The sequence below is a fragment of the Solanum pennellii genome, chromosome 4 (genome assembly GCF_001406875.1).
Source record: "Solanum pennellii chromosome 4, SPENNV200".
In the NCBI taxonomy this organism is placed as follows: Eukaryota; Viridiplantae; Streptophyta; class Magnoliopsida; order Solanales; family Solanaceae; genus Solanum; species Solanum pennellii.
Genome location: NC_028640.1, coordinates 1,489,662 through 1,506,158, shown reverse-complemented (window position 1 = coordinate 1,506,158; position 16,497 = coordinate 1,489,662). Strand labels below are relative to the sequence as shown.

The 16,497-nt window shown below is 32.1% G+C and overlaps 2 protein-coding genes across 8 annotated transcripts; one reads left to right on the top strand and one right to left on the bottom strand.

Annotated features, from left to right (window-relative positions):
* Positions 1-164: 164 nt before the first annotated feature.
* On the top strand, positions 165-7,707 carry LOC107017614 (mitogen-activated protein kinase 9-like). 4 transcript variants are annotated; one of them, XM_015217792.2, is made up of 12 exons: positions 165-372; positions 1,366-1,423; positions 1,989-2,397; positions 2,491-2,618; positions 2,835-2,894; positions 4,163-4,312; positions 4,410-4,565; positions 4,654-4,791; positions 4,887-4,960; positions 6,101-6,199; positions 6,289-6,544; positions 7,377-7,707. In XM_015217792.2, the coding sequence occupies exons 2-12, from the start codon at positions 1,421-1,423 to the stop codon at positions 7,440-7,442; spliced, it is 1,539 nt and encodes a 512-aa protein (XP_015073278.1). In that variant the 5' UTR covers positions 165-372; positions 1,366-1,420; the 3' UTR covers positions 7,443-7,707. The 4 variants fall into 4 exon arrangements, with proteins under 4 accessions (XP_015073278.1, XP_015073277.1, XP_015073276.1 ...); XM_015217791.2 differs by having other exon boundaries at positions 166-358; XM_015217790.2 differs by lacking the exon at positions 165-372 and adding an exon at positions 468-881.
* A 996-nt stretch (positions 7,708-8,703) lies between these two features.
* On the bottom strand, positions 8,704-11,429 carry LOC107016015. Of its 4 annotated transcripts, none has more exons than XM_015216487.2 (5): positions 11,281-11,429; positions 10,010-10,161; positions 9,660-9,741; positions 9,445-9,561; positions 8,704-8,990 (listed from the first exon to the last, which is right to left on the bottom strand). In XM_015216487.2, exons 2-5 carry the CDS (start codon positions 10,129-10,131, stop codon positions 8,940-8,942), a joined length of 372 nt encoding a protein of 123 aa, XP_015071973.1. In that variant the 5' UTR covers positions 10,132-10,161; positions 11,281-11,429; the 3' UTR covers positions 8,704-8,939. The 4 variants fall into 4 exon arrangements, with proteins under 4 accessions (XP_015071973.1, XP_015071974.1, XP_015071976.1 ...); XM_015216488.2 differs by having other exon boundaries at positions 10,010-10,179; positions 11,281-11,415; XM_015216490.2 differs by having other exon boundaries at positions 10,010-10,186; positions 11,281-11,405.
* Positions 11,430-16,497: the final 5,068 nt, after the last annotated feature.

Below are 16,497 nucleotides of genomic sequence, written 5' to 3'. Positions count from 1 at the left end.
CAGAAATTAAAAGAATAGCGTCATCTTGGTCCAATTTCCATAGCCATATATTAGCTTAGCTCAAATTTACATTTTTTTTCGGCATTAGTATTAAATAATTTAAATTCAAATCACACTATTAATTTTTGATCTATATAATTTAAAATTTAAAATCAAAGAGGAGTAGTCGAATCCACTGCAACGATATCACAGCTCTGAAAAAACGCGTAAATATTCTTTGAACTTTCAACTTTATCAGACTTTTCGTCTCACTTCACCTTTACCTAACTCTCAGATCTGAATTCGATTCAATTTTTTTCTCTCTCTCGGAGTTTTTGCGGATGTAGACAAAATTTGACAGAAATAGAGATAAGATAAGGTTCGCCATTCAAGGTTTGTCGCCTTTCACTGTTTACGCATTCAATTTTTATATATAAATAATAATAATCGCATCGGATTCCAATTCCATTTTTATGCTTTTTAAACTTTTTTTTGCTTCCCTCTGTGTGTATGGATTGGGTTTACGGCGTATTCAGTGGCGGAGCTAAATTTTTTTTATAATTTTTTGATAGATAAAAGTATTAACCTTTTTTTGTTCATATCTGTCTCCGCCCCTGACGTATGTATGCCCAGCTGATATATTCAATTTTGGCTGTTTCTTCGACTTTATGTTTAATATTTTTTATTGATTAATTAACAGGTAGTATATATATTATAATTAAAAAAATATAGAGGGTTTCAACTGGGGTTGGCTTTACCTTGTCAATTTATGGAGTTATAAGCAAGTAGTAGAGGAAGTTGTCAATTATTAATTCCTTAAAGGTGGGAACTTGGAAAGGAGAAGCAATTATTGTCTCTTAAGAGCTGTTTTCACCTCTCTTTAGAGACTTATTATTGTTGAGGTATTGTTTTGGTTCAAGATCTAATCTTTTTTTGATTATCTGTTTTGTTGAGTTTTAGATGTTAGATCTTTAATGTAGTTGAATGGTGAGGTATTCTTTGATTCAAGATCTGATTTTTCTTTTCTAGTTGACTGTATTGAGATTTATTTGGAATGTGTTTTTTTTTCTTTGTTGATAATCATGTTGTCCTTGACTAATTCCACGGGATAGTCTAACCAAAGCTAGGACGGATGGAAAGAAATATTTGGTATGTAATTGAATGGATGGAATATAAAGGTTCATGGTTGAACACAAGAAGAATAATCTCTGGGGTTGATGTTTGTATGTGTATGTACAAGTCTGGTAGATCACATAGCTTAAATATTGGAGATCTCTTGAGTGTGTGTTAGAGATCTCCCATCTTTCATAAAATGTGGAATTTTGAGTTATTTTCATTCAGTCCTTTTAATCAGTGAGTAATTAACTAATTTTTGATGCATTGCAGGTACTGAAAGTAAATCAAACATTGTCCATCTTATCTCGAAGTCTAAGTATAAAAAATGGTAACTTCTCTTCTTCTTTGTCATTATCTAATTAAAACTTCCGTTGGGGTGGGGTGGGGGAAGAGATGTTTTGAATTGGTTTGCAGTGTATCAATTTAGCACTTTGAAATGTTTTAATTCTAGTGTATTTATTTGTTCAGCTATTATATTGTTTGCTACAAATACAATACGCCCAATGTATTCCCACAAGTAGGGTATGGGGAGGGTAATCTGTACTTGAACCTTTATCTTCTACCTTGGGAGACATAGAGGTGATTTCCGATAGATCATTGGCTCATGATATTATATTGTTTACACTTGCAAAAGAACCTGCATTTTTGTTAAGACAATTGGAAACCATTATTTCTTTCATGGATAATAGCAAATATATGTTGTTCAATGTTTGAGGTAGAGCTTGTTATTTAGATCATAGAAATGGGAAGAAATGAGGGAAAACATTTCATTTCAGATTTAAATTTTACAGTTATACAGAAAATTTGGGATTTTGATATATCCTTCTGCGTCTTATTTTGACCTTGTCTCTTTCTGTAAAGAGGAATCCTAATAGTATCTCATATAATTGAAGGTAATGGATTTCAAAGAATTCTTCACTGAGTATGGTGAGGCTCATCAATATGAAATCCAAGAGGTCGTTGGCAAGGGAAGCTATGGTGTTGTTGCAGCAGCAATTGATACTCATACTGGAGAGAAGGTAGCAATAAAGAAGATCAAAGATGTTTTTGAGCACAGCTGTGAAGCCACCCGCATCCTGAGAGAAATAAAGCTCCTTCGGTTGCTTCGGCACCCAGATATTGTAGAAATAAAGCATATACTGTTGCCTCCATGTCCAAGGGAATTCAAGGATATTTATGTTGTTTTCGAGTTGATGGAATGTGACCTTCAGCATGTAATTAAAGCAAATGACAGTCTCACTGCTGAACATTATCAATTCTTTATGTATCAGCTTCTTCGTGGTTTAAAATATATGCATACAGGTTGCGATTTCTCTTTCTGTTTTCTGGTAATTGAAGAACCTTCTGTTTTACATATGTTCTTATGACTCATTCCCACATTTGTTGATTTAACAGCAAACGTGTTCCATCGGGATTTGAAGCCAAAGAACATTCTAGCAAATGCAGATTGCAAGCTGAAAATTTGTGATTTTGGGCTTGCTCGGGTATCACTTGGCGATAACCCATCTGCTGTTTTCTGGACTGTATGCTTCATCTCTTTACTTTAAAGTTTTCTTAGTCTATCCTTACTACAATAGCCTCTGAAAATATCTCAATGCCAACATTGAAGTGTTGAGTTAGTACACCTGTCATATAAGTGCCAGATTCTTTGTGCACCGATATATCCGACACCACTCTTAAGTTGTTAATTTGTTACACCTGTAATTTCAAGTTAAATTCTTCATCCTTTTTCTCTAAAGGACTACGTGGCAACTCGCTGGTACCGTGCTCCAGAACTCTGTGGTTCCTTTTTTTCCAAAGTAAGTATGATGGTATACAGGTAAATAGGCATGCTTATATACATTACTTATATGATTGCTAGTACTGCTCAAGTGCATGTTCTCATGTTAACGTTGGAAAAGAAACTTATATTTCATATCGTGAGACATTTTACTTAGAAAGGGGCTTTGCTTTTACAATATTCTTTCATCTTATGGATAGTGAAGTTGTTCCTTTGCTTCCTCATTTCTTGTTTGCAATCTTCATTTTGCTGGTGTCAAAAATTTATGTAAGTCATTTTGAGTAATTAATGATTAGTTAGTTGTTAGAATTGATGCATCAAGATGTCATACCATTGCAGAAAACCTTTTCTTCAACTGTTTAGGTCAAAATACTTTCATCCATAGTTTACTTTTACTCTATTTTTGGATGTTTTATACTCAATTTTATGTTCTTTATGCAAAAATGATGTGAAGACATCTTTGTTCTTACTTTTGTCTTATTTGGTGGTTCTTTTTTCTGAATCATCTTTATTGCATAAAGGTTTTCTCCATGCAATGGCTAAAAATCTGTCAGATAGCAATTGCTTAACGCTGAGACCATATTAGGCTCGAGAAATGTCTATTTTTATGTAATGAGTATTCATCTCTTCTAGTCCCTTAACTAGTCTGGGCTGTTATTCTTTTAATTTTTAACAGCTGTTGTAAAGTTGGTAATCTCTTGATGTTTCAAAAGATACTGTCTTCCCTTGACAAAGCACTCGAAAAGGGTACTTTGGGTGCTGTCTCATCAATTTGATCTCGATTCTAGCATCATCCTCTTCAAGTACACAATGACATATAATCCTAGTTTGTCCATAACATTAGATGTGAGACTCTAACTCTCTGATTATGAAGAAGAGATCCTCTTCTCTCCGTCTTCTCTGTATCACCTCCAAATAACGACCATTTAATTCTTTTCATTTAGTTCATGTGTTTTAGTCATCTCTGCCACTCTGCATTTGTCATGTAGTAGGACCTTCAAGGACTTTTTCTCCTAATCTTGGACGAGTTCTGGATAGTTCTTGGTTTCTATGGCATTCCTTGTCATAAGTGGAAAAAAAGTATTAGTGCTAAGATGTTACACAAACTTCTGCATAATAAAGTTGTACTGTGTCTATGAGCATTAGGTCTTGTGCTCTAATTTGAACATGGCATATGCCTAATGAGATGGTATGTAAGCCATTATTGTTTCGCACTTGTGGTAGCTTAATCATGCAAATGATCTTTCAGAAATTTGTACATAATCTAAACCAGAGACTTAATTGCAGTATACCCCAGCAGTTGATATCTGGAGTCTAGGGTGTATATTTGCAGAAATGCTCACAGGAAAACCATTATTTCCGGGGAAAAATGCGGTTCACCAATTGGATCTCATAACTGATTTGCTTGGTACACCGTCCATTGAAGCCATTTCAAGGGTTTGTGCTTTCTATCAATGTATTACAGTTGATAAACGTATCATCTAGTAATGAATCTTGAATATATCTTTGTTCGCAATTTTCCTGATATTTGCAGATTAAAAATGAAAAAGCAAGGAGATATTTAAGCAGCATGAAGAAGAAAGCACCTATCCCTCTCTCACAGCAATTCCCACACGTTGATCCACTAGCTCTAAGATTACTTGAGCGGTTGATTGCATTTGATCCCAAAGATCGCCCTTCTGCTGAAGAGGTAGGATGTTGCAGCGGTCATTAGGCCTGTCTTTAGTTTGTATAAAACATATTTTTTTCCTAATACTAGCATTCATTAATCTACTCAGGCGCTAGCACATCCATATTTCCGTGGTTTGGCCAACAAGGAACAGGAACCATCATCTCAGACTATCTCAAAATTCGAATTCGACTTTGAACGAAGAAAACTTGGGAAAGAGGATATTAGGGAGCTCATCTACCGAGAGGTATATCCGTTAACAACCATTTTCATCTTTGCTTGATCTTCTTTTTGCACCTTTTTCTACTACTTATAGTGTACATTGTCCTCAACTGTGGGCAGATTCTGGAATATCACCCTCAGATGCTGCAGGAGCATCTTCATGGCACTGATCACACTCACTTTATGTATCCAAGGTAATGCAAACTTCTCGCTAAATAGTTCATTTTTGTTGCTGCTGTGAACACCTTTTCACCTGATGATTTAACTCATTTTTCCATGGTCTTTGTGAAATTTCTCTCCACCCCGCCTAACATCATTCTAAAAAAACTTATTGTATTACTTGTGTTGCCATGTATCAACAAGAAATTTCATGATCCGCATATTGTATTAGTTGAACCTTTTAGGATAAGGACTGGCGGACCTATGGTAGTAGAAGTCATAAACCTCTTCAATGATGCTTATCCTTCTGCCTGCATCATTCGCACTGATGTTCTCGAAATATTATTCTTCATGTTATTCTTATATTGTCCCTTCATTTCCTCCTGATGCTTGATGCATATAGTCTGATATATCTCTAACGGATATTTGATGGTGATAATAAGAAAAGAGAAATCTGCTGCTAATGAGAGTCATAAGTTTTTCTAGATTGTGATATCATTCAACACAAGGTTGACCTTGTGTTATGATATGTAGATGAATGCACTTATGGAATAATTGTGATTTGTGAGAGAAAAATATTCAGATTTTTGAATGAATGGGTAATAATTCATTGCGTAAAATGGACCATGTGTATTCCCAGTATAAGACAAGTAGATCTGCCATGATGTTTCTCTAGAAGTAAGACTTGCCATTAGTCAGATAGGTTGAGAATTCTTGCCTGTTTTGAGCTTTAAATCAGTACTAGTGTTGGAACCTGTGAAGAACTGTACTAAATGTGAGTCATAAACTCATAGTGCATCTAATACTTGAAAATGGAAAGATATTTTAGGACTAATTTTACCATTTTTGATAATTAAAGGAAATCGATTCTGCCACTGCACATAATTAAAAAACTGGTTACTGATGAGTTATCACTTACACAAACTGTGATTAAGATGTGATATTTTCCCCTTACATATCCAGTGAGTCGTTATGTCTGCAAATGATACAGGCCCCATAGACCAGGATTCATGCTCAAACCTGTGTATATTTAGTTCAACACTTCTCTCCTTTTACCTAAAAAGTTTCTATTTTCTACATTTCACCTGCATTTTGCTCTGGAGCCCTTTCTGTTCTGGTGCATGCGATACGGTGCATGTTAACTTACTGTGCTAATTGAAAAAATACATTTTTAGTGGGGTTGATTGCTTCAAACAACAATTTGACCATCTCGAGGGGCAAAGTGGTAGAGGTGGAAGTACTCTCTTTCCAAGACGATATGCTTCTTTGCCCAGGTGAAATGTCCTTGACCTTCTCTCTGTGTTAAATTGTAAATAGCTGTAATCAATTTCTCTTACCTGAATAGCCTCATTTCTATCTGCAGAGAACGAGTCTGTGCTTCCACAGAGGAGGAAGCTGATAAGGATGGTGAATTTGAAAGGCATGTTGTAGCTTCTATGGCTCAGAGATGCCTTCCAAGCCCCCCGAGTTCCCCCAAGGTCAAGAAACCGGATATTGCTAATACAGTTGAAGGTCCTAAAGAGGCTGTCCATAGTACACCAACGAATACTGAACGCTGCATGCTAAGAAGTTCTAGTATTAGTTTTTCCAAATGTGTTGGGGCCATATGGGACTGCGAGGTAAGTGTTTTCTGAACTATAAGAAGAAAAACACTAAATCAATCAATCAACTATGCCCCAATCTAAAATTACCCGTGCTTAGGAAAGCCTGTATTTTAAAAATATAGTAACATATAACTCAGCCAAAGTATAGGGAGTAGACCTAACATGCTTGCTAATCACTTCACATTTTTTTCGTTATTTGAACGAACAATAGATAAAAAAAAATATGAGCTCTTCAAACCTCGGCAGAAAAATTGATATATGAAATGTTCTTTTTTTTTTCTAATAGTCTCATCTTGTGTTGCTCGGACTCTCCAAAAATATTGTCTCACCCCGTGTCGGATTCAAAAATATACTCTTTTTGGAGTATCCGACGCACACCCCTCGATATTTTTGAAGAGTCCGAGCAATAAAGATCCCATCTTTGCTTCCCCCCTCCCCCCTCTCTCTCATGGGTCGGCATGAAGGCTAGACAGATGGCATAAAATCATGGGTACATTTTATTTCCTTTAGTAGTATTACTTCCTTTTTTCTCCAAATTCATCCTTTCAACTTTAATTAGCTTCGAGACTGGTTTTTTCTTGAGCCCAGAGTCTATCAGAAACATCTTTTGTACCTTAGATATAGAGGTAAGCTTGTGTACACTGTACCTTCCCCAGACCCCGCTTTATAGGACTACATTGTGTAACTTCTTGTAAACATTTTCTTTTAATGATCAAGGCTATTAAATGTTTGTATTAAGTTGTGCTGAGTTAGTATTATTATCATGTTTTCCCCTCACATATTGCAAAATAAAAGGTGCGCGACACTGTAGAATTTGCTTTTACCGTAATACCTGCATTTCCCTCAGGATACAACCTGCAAGCCATATCAAAACGGGATTAATAAATCATCGAAGACAGCTTTATATGCTTGAACATTTTAATTCTGGATGGATAAGGAATTGCTAGATTTCTGGTAAGTGACATACTGATTGCAATGTAATTATTGCTAATGTACTCGAAATGGAGTCTTGGCTGGTTGTATTGTAAACTATTAACAGTTTGTTTCTCTTTGACGTCATTGCTTACATATTTGTTTTGACTTCATTTGTCGTTACTATTATACTGATTCCATTAAGACAGTAGATTATTCTGATTGAATATTGAACATCGTCCTCATGCCCAAAGAGGGATTGTTCATTTGCTTTCTGTTATGTCCAACTATATTATGCTATGGCTCAGATGTAATCCCAAGCAAGTTGGGGTCGGCTAGGTGAATACTTGGGTCTTCATACTCCATAACTTCATGTCTTACAATCTAATTTTTTTGAAAAAATAATAATGTGAAGTTGACTAAGAGGGTGATTTATACTTTAGTATCTATGCGTTTGGCAAATACAAAAATGTTTATTAGTGAAAAATCTAAAATTGATCATTCCCAATTTAAAAGATTTTTCACCTTATAATAAGCACTTTTGATTTGTTTGGTTTGTTTGATTTCAGTTTTTAAGAATTTTTTTTTTAAAAAAAATATCGACCCAAATAATCTAAAGCTATTTGTCTTTATATGAATTCAAATTTCTGTCTATGCTTCTATTTTTTTTTATTTTTTTTTTACTATTTTAAGAATCGTTTTGATGTTTAAAATGACTTGTTTTTGAATCTTATAATCATTCATGATTAGTTAATTCAATTATTGTCAAGTTGACTTGACATATCAAAATTAGATCTTGATCACCATAATCATAATTATGTAGAAATTCACCAACATGCTTTTTGCTTAAAACATGATTAAAACAAAAGGTCAAACTGATTTTTGACCGGTGATATCATAAAGTTGGTATCAAATTTTAATCAGCCATCTTAACCGATCGATGTTTATGTTAGATACCTCATATCATATCATGTTTTGATTTGTCATTTTAACACTTTTTTCAATAACGATAATTTTCAATAGTTAGATTCAACGTAAACCTTTCTAATTTAATTCTTTTACTTTGTTTACTTCAAACATTTTTTTTCAAGCTTAGCAAAATCCAACAATTGTGTTATCAATTTTTCTCCAAACACAATCCAATTCATTAAAGATAGACCATGTAAGCTCAATGGAACATTACTCCGTCAATCAGACCACAAATACTTCATCGTTGTGTGCTCATGGACGAAAACGGAGGAGAAATGGAGAGGAGCCAAATCCAGGAATAACAAAGGAGAGGAGAGGACACGAATCTATTTATTCAATATAATCACTCCTAACAACTTATCATATTGATATGAGATAAGCTAGGCTAGGTTAATACATGTTCAACAAGTTACATAACAATTTGGTTCGATTTCTATCAACGAATTCAGCTTCTTGAATTAGATTTAAACCTGCTCAAGATGCAGATGAGAGGAGTCAGATCATCGGTTTGCTTCTACGGAGCCTTCCGCTAGGCACTTCCATCTAGCTGACCATGAGAAGCGAGGTGTGCCATGTATAGCTGAACCATCACATACACGAAAAGTTATAAATATATAAACGTGTGCAAGACATGAAGTTAGAACATTGTTGAGGACTCGTGTTATCATTTGACTTCCCAGAATCCGATATGGAATATGTGATGAGATGTGAGTCAATGACATAGCACAATTTCCACCCCTCGAGAAACTAACTGGGATAATAAGCTTCGTCTTCTTGCCCTCTCCGGCATCTTAAAATATGCAGAGATGCAAATTTCAGACATCCTACACTTAGCAGACATGACTAATTACAACGTCTCGTTCTATATCTCTCAGACAAATGATTTACTTAGCTAGAACTAGCATATGAAAAGAGATTTCGCTTTTATGTATGACAGGAAAAGAACACTGCTATCACATTGTGTGAGAAGTATGCAAGGCATACGGACTATAGTGTAAAATTTAAACAACGCGGATATCTGATCATCAACTTACAGCATGGTATGCATATGGTGATTTTCCTTGACGTTCAAAATGTTTAGCCAGGACGGACCATTCGACTGGTCCCCATTCTTCCACTTCAAAGACATTCCCCAACGCTGCTTTATATAACTAAGAATGAAAAAGAAAAGTAAATTCAATCAGTAACCGGAAAGAAGGGGAATTCCATGATAATCGGAACTTTTCCATCATCATGCAATCGGACAGACCTTAGCTGTGTCAGTAAGGATCTCTGTTCCAGCTGGATAAGAAGCATAGAATTGGTCAGCTCTCGAGTACCCTGCTCTAGTACTGTAATACCCAAATCGACATTGTGATTAGAAACAACAAATCTCTAACTACAGCTGCGTGAGCACCAGAGGTTTGTACAAAGAAGCTTTGAAGCCAAGGTATATATCTCGGCGTGTTATTAAAGCTGATTTTCAAAAGACGATTATAACCAGCTGTATAGATTATAATGATCAAACGTTAAATCTATTTTAGCAATTCTCCGAAAAACAGAAAGCTACCAGTGTAACTTCTTAGTGACACTAAGTAATAGAAACTCATAAACACTCACGTGTTGTTGGTGTAAGCATATGTGATGACTGTAACGAAGCAATAGAATCCAGTATAGGACACAATTCTCCGGAACTTTTGGATCTTCAAAATGTCGTTCCAACCTTCATACAGCCGCCACATTTTGTATTGATCCGCTCACCACGGAAATACCTTCAACAAAAAAAGAAGCTAGTAGCTACATGAATGTTAGACTGAACATGACTTGCTCACTTCCCCACCTTCATTAGGATTGGGAAAATTTGATCTCATCAGGAGTCCAAAAGAAGTTTTATTGAATGCGACCTACCAAACCAAGAAGACTCAACACAACAAATAACGAGACAAAAGTGTATGAGTCTGATTAAAGAACAAGCTTTTTTCCATAAGGACCATAACCAAATCCGCTAAGAAGGTTCACACTCAAGGACTATCGCCTAGTAGTCAACAAAGTGGGTTGAGAACCATGAGGTCTCAAGTTTATATTCCAACAAAGACAAAAACACTAGGTGATTTCTTCCCATCTGTCCTAGCATTGGTAGACAAAGTTACTTGGTACTTATTGCTGGTGGGAGGTGTATTCATCGAATCAATCGAGGTGTGTGATAGCTGGCCCAAACACCATTGTTATAAAAAAACTAGAAGGATTGTAACCACATTCGTAGGCCAACAATTTTCTGGATGGATAAAACTATAAGATAGACTGAGTGGGATCAAAGAAACTAGCGGGGTGATTGCTGAATAGATACAAATCGATGCAAATTCTGACGTTTATAAGACTATAAAGCTAGGATTAGGAGCTCGAACATATATTTCCGCTATTTCTTTCCTTTTGATAGGAGAAAAACATATGCGATTGGATTAGTACAATTATTGATAGCATTATAGAGTGATCCAACTCGAATAAGACATTTCATCAAACAGGTTATGTGCATAACTTCCCATTTCATTTTTTCCTCATAAAACCACAAACTAAAAATCATAGCAAAGAGGGCCAGTTCTCCACAAACAAACACCAAAAATTGGAAAAAAAATTCAATGGATAACACAGAAAACTACATGAATCAGCCAAACAGAGTAAAAATTCACACAAAAAAATAGATGCTCTAATTACAAAAGGAATTGACTTTTAGTATCATAACGTAATCTGAAAAATGTATTGATTCTTCTTCCGATGATTTCAAGGTTCATATTTTATTTTGTAGCAATTTGTGCAATGAAATTAGCAATGTCTCAATATGCATAGTTGAGAGAAATTATTGAAGAAATGAGAATTGAGAGTAGAAAGCTTACCGGATTTTCAGCTCCGGCGAAGGGGAGGCGACACGGCAGATGACAGTATTCAGTATTTTTCTTCTTCTTCGGGAGTTAAAACTAGGTGTGTCAAAATTTTAGTTTTGTACTATTCGATTTAGATTTTTAGGTTGAGCCTAATTTAATTTTTACTAAAATAAATTTGATTTGATTTAATTTTTTTTTGATTTTGTTATTCGGTTATTGCAAATATAATAAAGTTATATTTGCAAGTTGAATATAATTCATTATTACCTGTATCCAGAAAGAATAAAAAAAGTACAAAGGTCAACAAGGTACTTATCATTTTTACGGAAAAATTTCAGTGGCTCGATCAGTTGGTTACCTGAACTCTCATCTTGTTGTGATGATTTGATTCTTACCTTGTAATCCCTTCCCCTAGCCCCAGTTTAAAATTATAATATATTATAGGAGAAATTATCGGGATAAGCAAATATATATCAATTAATTAGCTAACATAATTATAGTTTGAATTAGTTACAGCTCGCGGATTAATTTTAGTTGTAATTACCTCGCCTCTCTTCTCTTCTTTCTTTTACAATCTCGCTCATTAGATATACAAATACATACGAATTCAATTATATATATACAATTATCTGACACATATATATATATATCTCCACTCTCTGCTTCTCATGCTCGTCTCTCTCCTCCCTCTCCCAATCTCGCCCATCCTTTCTCTAACATGTAGCTACGAATCGTAATTAGCAAACTAAAATTATAGAACGTAATTAAGTTATTTTTGAGTGACTATATGTGAAAGTTTCTCCTTATTATATATGTTAAATTTTATCTTTTGCAATAATTTTTAAAGTTTTGCTTTCATTTGTGTATTTTCTTTTTTTAACATGGTATATCTAAGCTAACAATCTATCAAGTATGTTGTTATTATTATTGTATTACATGTAAATTTTTTTGAAAGAATTGAAGTGAAAAGAAAAGGAAAGAATCTAACTTCTTTATTAAATAATTCATAAAATAAAATAAAATATGCAAAGAAAAATTCAAGATGTAATTTAACAAATAAATCTGAGCCCCTACCTCCACCCCTTCCCGATACCTGTCATTGTTAGAGTCCACAACGACGATGAAGTTCATCTAACTTATCAACACATCCATCGAAAATAAATATTTGAACATGAAATTGAGACGTAAAACTATAGCACCAACCAATTATTATGTCTAATTTCAAAGTAGTAGTTGGTCAATTTGTTGTAAATTTCTCATTCAAAATGAACACCAAAAAGTTGTTACCCTCATTGAAAGGGCTTTGAAGTAGACAAAGGACCTACTTTAATTTTTGTAAGACAACTAAAACCTATTAATGTTTGGACATGACTAGACAATTCTATGAATCAAAAATGACTTTTGGACATGTTATCAAATAGCTAGAGATAAGATTTGATTTCACTTTCTTCACACATTTAACAACTACTTTTGTTCTAAAAATAATACTATAGTAACATGATCATTCTCAAATAATTAAGTTAAGGTCGGTCGTATGAATTGATACTCATTATATTTTCCTAGTTAAGATTCTCAGCACCCTAAAGATTCTCGAGCATTATAACTGATATCCAACAATTTCTATCGAGCGAACCAATCATAAACAGTAGCATAATCATCCAAAAAGTGAATATAAATCCAACATAAAGACGATAACAGTATTTAATTCATACAAGAATGGAAAATAGGTCAAGAATCATGCCAACTCATGAGCATAGAAGAGTTTTAGAAGTATGGCATCATTTGGCATCCCCATTTCAATATCAAAAGTACTAAAAATAAAATGTAATTAAACCAAAATCATTGGATTTAACCCGTGTGATTAGAGATTATGTTTAACAATAAAATCAAATTAAAATCCCCATAGGAGATATTATTCTTCAAGGTTGTATAAGCTAACTAACCCCCCAACTCACTTATTAGATTTTTACTTCCATTAATTAATAAAATTTGGAAGGGCTAGTCCTCACTTAGTCAATTAACATATATACAAACAAATTTATTTATTTAAAAAAAAATATGCTTACTTTTCAAATAATAATAATATATAAATAAATATGTCACTAATTATTTTCTAAAAAAAATTATGAAAAATATTACCATGTGATGAAGATATTTAGAAGCAAGAAAGTGTTACATTTTCTATATGGTATAATGTTACTCAATCATAGAGTTTCAATGGATGATTTTATTTTTTTATTGATTTATGTGCAGAAATGCATGTGTATTAATGTTAATTTGCCCACATTATTGCTGAATTTGTGTTAATTAATCACTGAATTTAGGGGTTTAATTGGATATTATCCTTCACGTGTGAAGACCTAATTCAATATTATTAGAGGACAAACCATATACAATAAATAAATTGTATAAAATTATCTTATTGGGTTTATTACTTATAATATATGGTGGTTTAATAAATGCATAACTAACATTTATTAAATAAAAATATGTCCGCTTGAAAAATCAGGGGTGGATCTGATAGGTGGAAAAAATATATTGTATAGCCGTTCATTAAAATAATAATTAGTATACATATATATATTTTTAATATAAAATAATTCATATACAATTTATATATTTAACCTAGAAACCATAATAGAGCTAATCTTAATGAAATTAATATTTTATTTAGCTTACGTATTAATATTCCCTAAACAATATGATTTAATTTATTTTTATAAAAAATATTAATAAATAAATGGAAACCCCTCTTATTTGGATAAGAACATTTTTTTTCTTTTTTCTTTTTTTAATAAATACAAGTCAATAAGAGAAAAAGATAAGATGGAACTTTTGTCGAGGGCTATTTTGAGGGCACACATCAATTATGTGAAGGGAGAAATGTTTAATTTACATGTGAAATTTGACATTTTTAGTTTATTAATAAATTTAAAATTATAATCGTTTGTCGAAAATATGATCACCAAGAATTTATATAAACAGTTCAGTAATTTAACATATTTAAGAGTTGAGAATCTATTTTTATTATTATCTATTTTTCTTCACGAGGTACATAAATTAACTCTAACATTTTTCCTTTTTAGAAGAAAAAATAACTATCTTATTGTATGATAAAATAATATGATTTTTTAAATATTCCTACTCATGTCCGATATATATAATGGAGATTTTTCTTTTTCATTTACTGATTCATAATGGAGATAGATTTTAATCATCCATTACAGATTCATAATTCTTTTTAGATTTTCCACTTGTAGGAAGACTCGAATTTAATACCTCTAACTAGAAATAAAAGAATAATTATCGTACCACTTCACTATGACTCAAATTGATCATCACGACTCGTATTGATAACTTAAAAAATCTTTCTAAATGTGGACACACTAAATTTTCAAAGTAACATATATGGAAAAAATATATAATAAAAGCAAATTAAATTAACACAAGGGTGTGATTGCTACTAATATTGTGGACCAAAAAGCAAAAAAACAAAAGTCACGGAAAAGCCTAAATTCACCAAAATTATTGCACGTGAAATATTTGTTAAAATAAATAATCCAAACAAATTCCCTAACAAATTTCTAATTTTTGATTGCTCTTTCAATTTTTGACCAATTATTGAATTTATTGGCAAATATCATTTTCAGAGTCTACTTTATTATTCAATAATTTGCAGCTTGAGGACCCCTTCTTTCACTCTACAGCACTTATTATTATAATTATTATCAAACTTTGACCTAAAATGGACAAAAAAAATTAATAGAAAATTAAAAGAAAGAAGATGGCAAGTTAACTTTCCTATGGTAGGTTAAAATAAATTAAAATATATACCTTTTAATATAATGTGATAATATTGTTGATTGATCTATAAGTATATCTCTTTTTAGATTAGTAATATAAATTTTTTTTGTTATTATTAAAAGTGATGTCGATTGTAGATTTAAAAGTTATTTTTTTCAAACAATTTAAACTCTATCTAATATTTACTTACTTATATATAATGTTTAACCTCATAGAAAATAAATTAGATTATTGTCTATTAATGTTTGCAATAATAACTTTGCACATTTTGAATCTATCATCTAACGTCTCTCTCGCAAAATTCTTAAATCTTTCAAAAACATCTTTAACTAGACATCTAAATCTTGATTTAAAGATTCGTAAATTGCAAGAGAGATAAGAAGATAATAATTTACTATATATTTGTCCCAAAAAATGGACAATAGACGAAAATTACATGACATTGCCTCACCCCGTTAACAATATGAACAATACCTTTTTTTTATTTTATTTTCTTTTTTAATTAATAATATAAAAATTTGTTTAGACATTCTATTATCTTTTATAAGTTAATTCGTAATTAATCAACGACTCTAATTATTAAAAGTCCAATAATACTCTTAATATGATATGTTATTATTTATTTTGGACTAAATTTATATTTCTCAAGAAATTCACATAAGTAACAGTAACCATTACACCTTATATATTATTATTTTTATTTTATTTTAATAATTAATATAAGACTTTATTCATAAATTCTAAATAAATGTACTCATTATATTTTCTTTTAAAAGCTCAAGTCTCAAATTTATGTAGTAGTACATAGTATGAGTTGTCAAAGTGTCTTGACAAATAAGTTGGAGAAGATTTGTATTTGATTATCCAAAAAGTAAATCTAGAAAATTTTGCTTTTTTTGGCGGAGGAAATCGCTGTTGTTCCAGCGATTTTATCGTTTTAATTAATATAAAATTTTATATATAATTTTCAAATTTTTGTTAATATTTTATACCCTTTAGACTCCGGACTCTATAAAATTATGTCAAACAGACAACCCATGCCAATCTAATACCTGCCACTCTCATTCCCATGCCAAACCTATTAATTCTATATTTCTAAAAAAGGACAAGTTCCAAAGTTCAAGAAAGAATTTCTCAAACTTTTTAATTAAATTTAATTTTAAAGAATATAATATTAGTACATTTTATAATTAAATGTACTCTTGAAAAAGATTATAGAAAGTAAAAACATTTTTATCTCATCCCATAAATCATAATAATGACTAAAAACATTGAAATTAAGTATTAATTTTTACTTTTATATACTGACAGTATAATTTTTTTCGTTTAATGTATTATTTAAATGTCTTAAAGATTATTATTATTATTCTTGTTGTTGTTTGTTATAATAGATAACTTTATAAAAGTTGAATTATTAATAATATG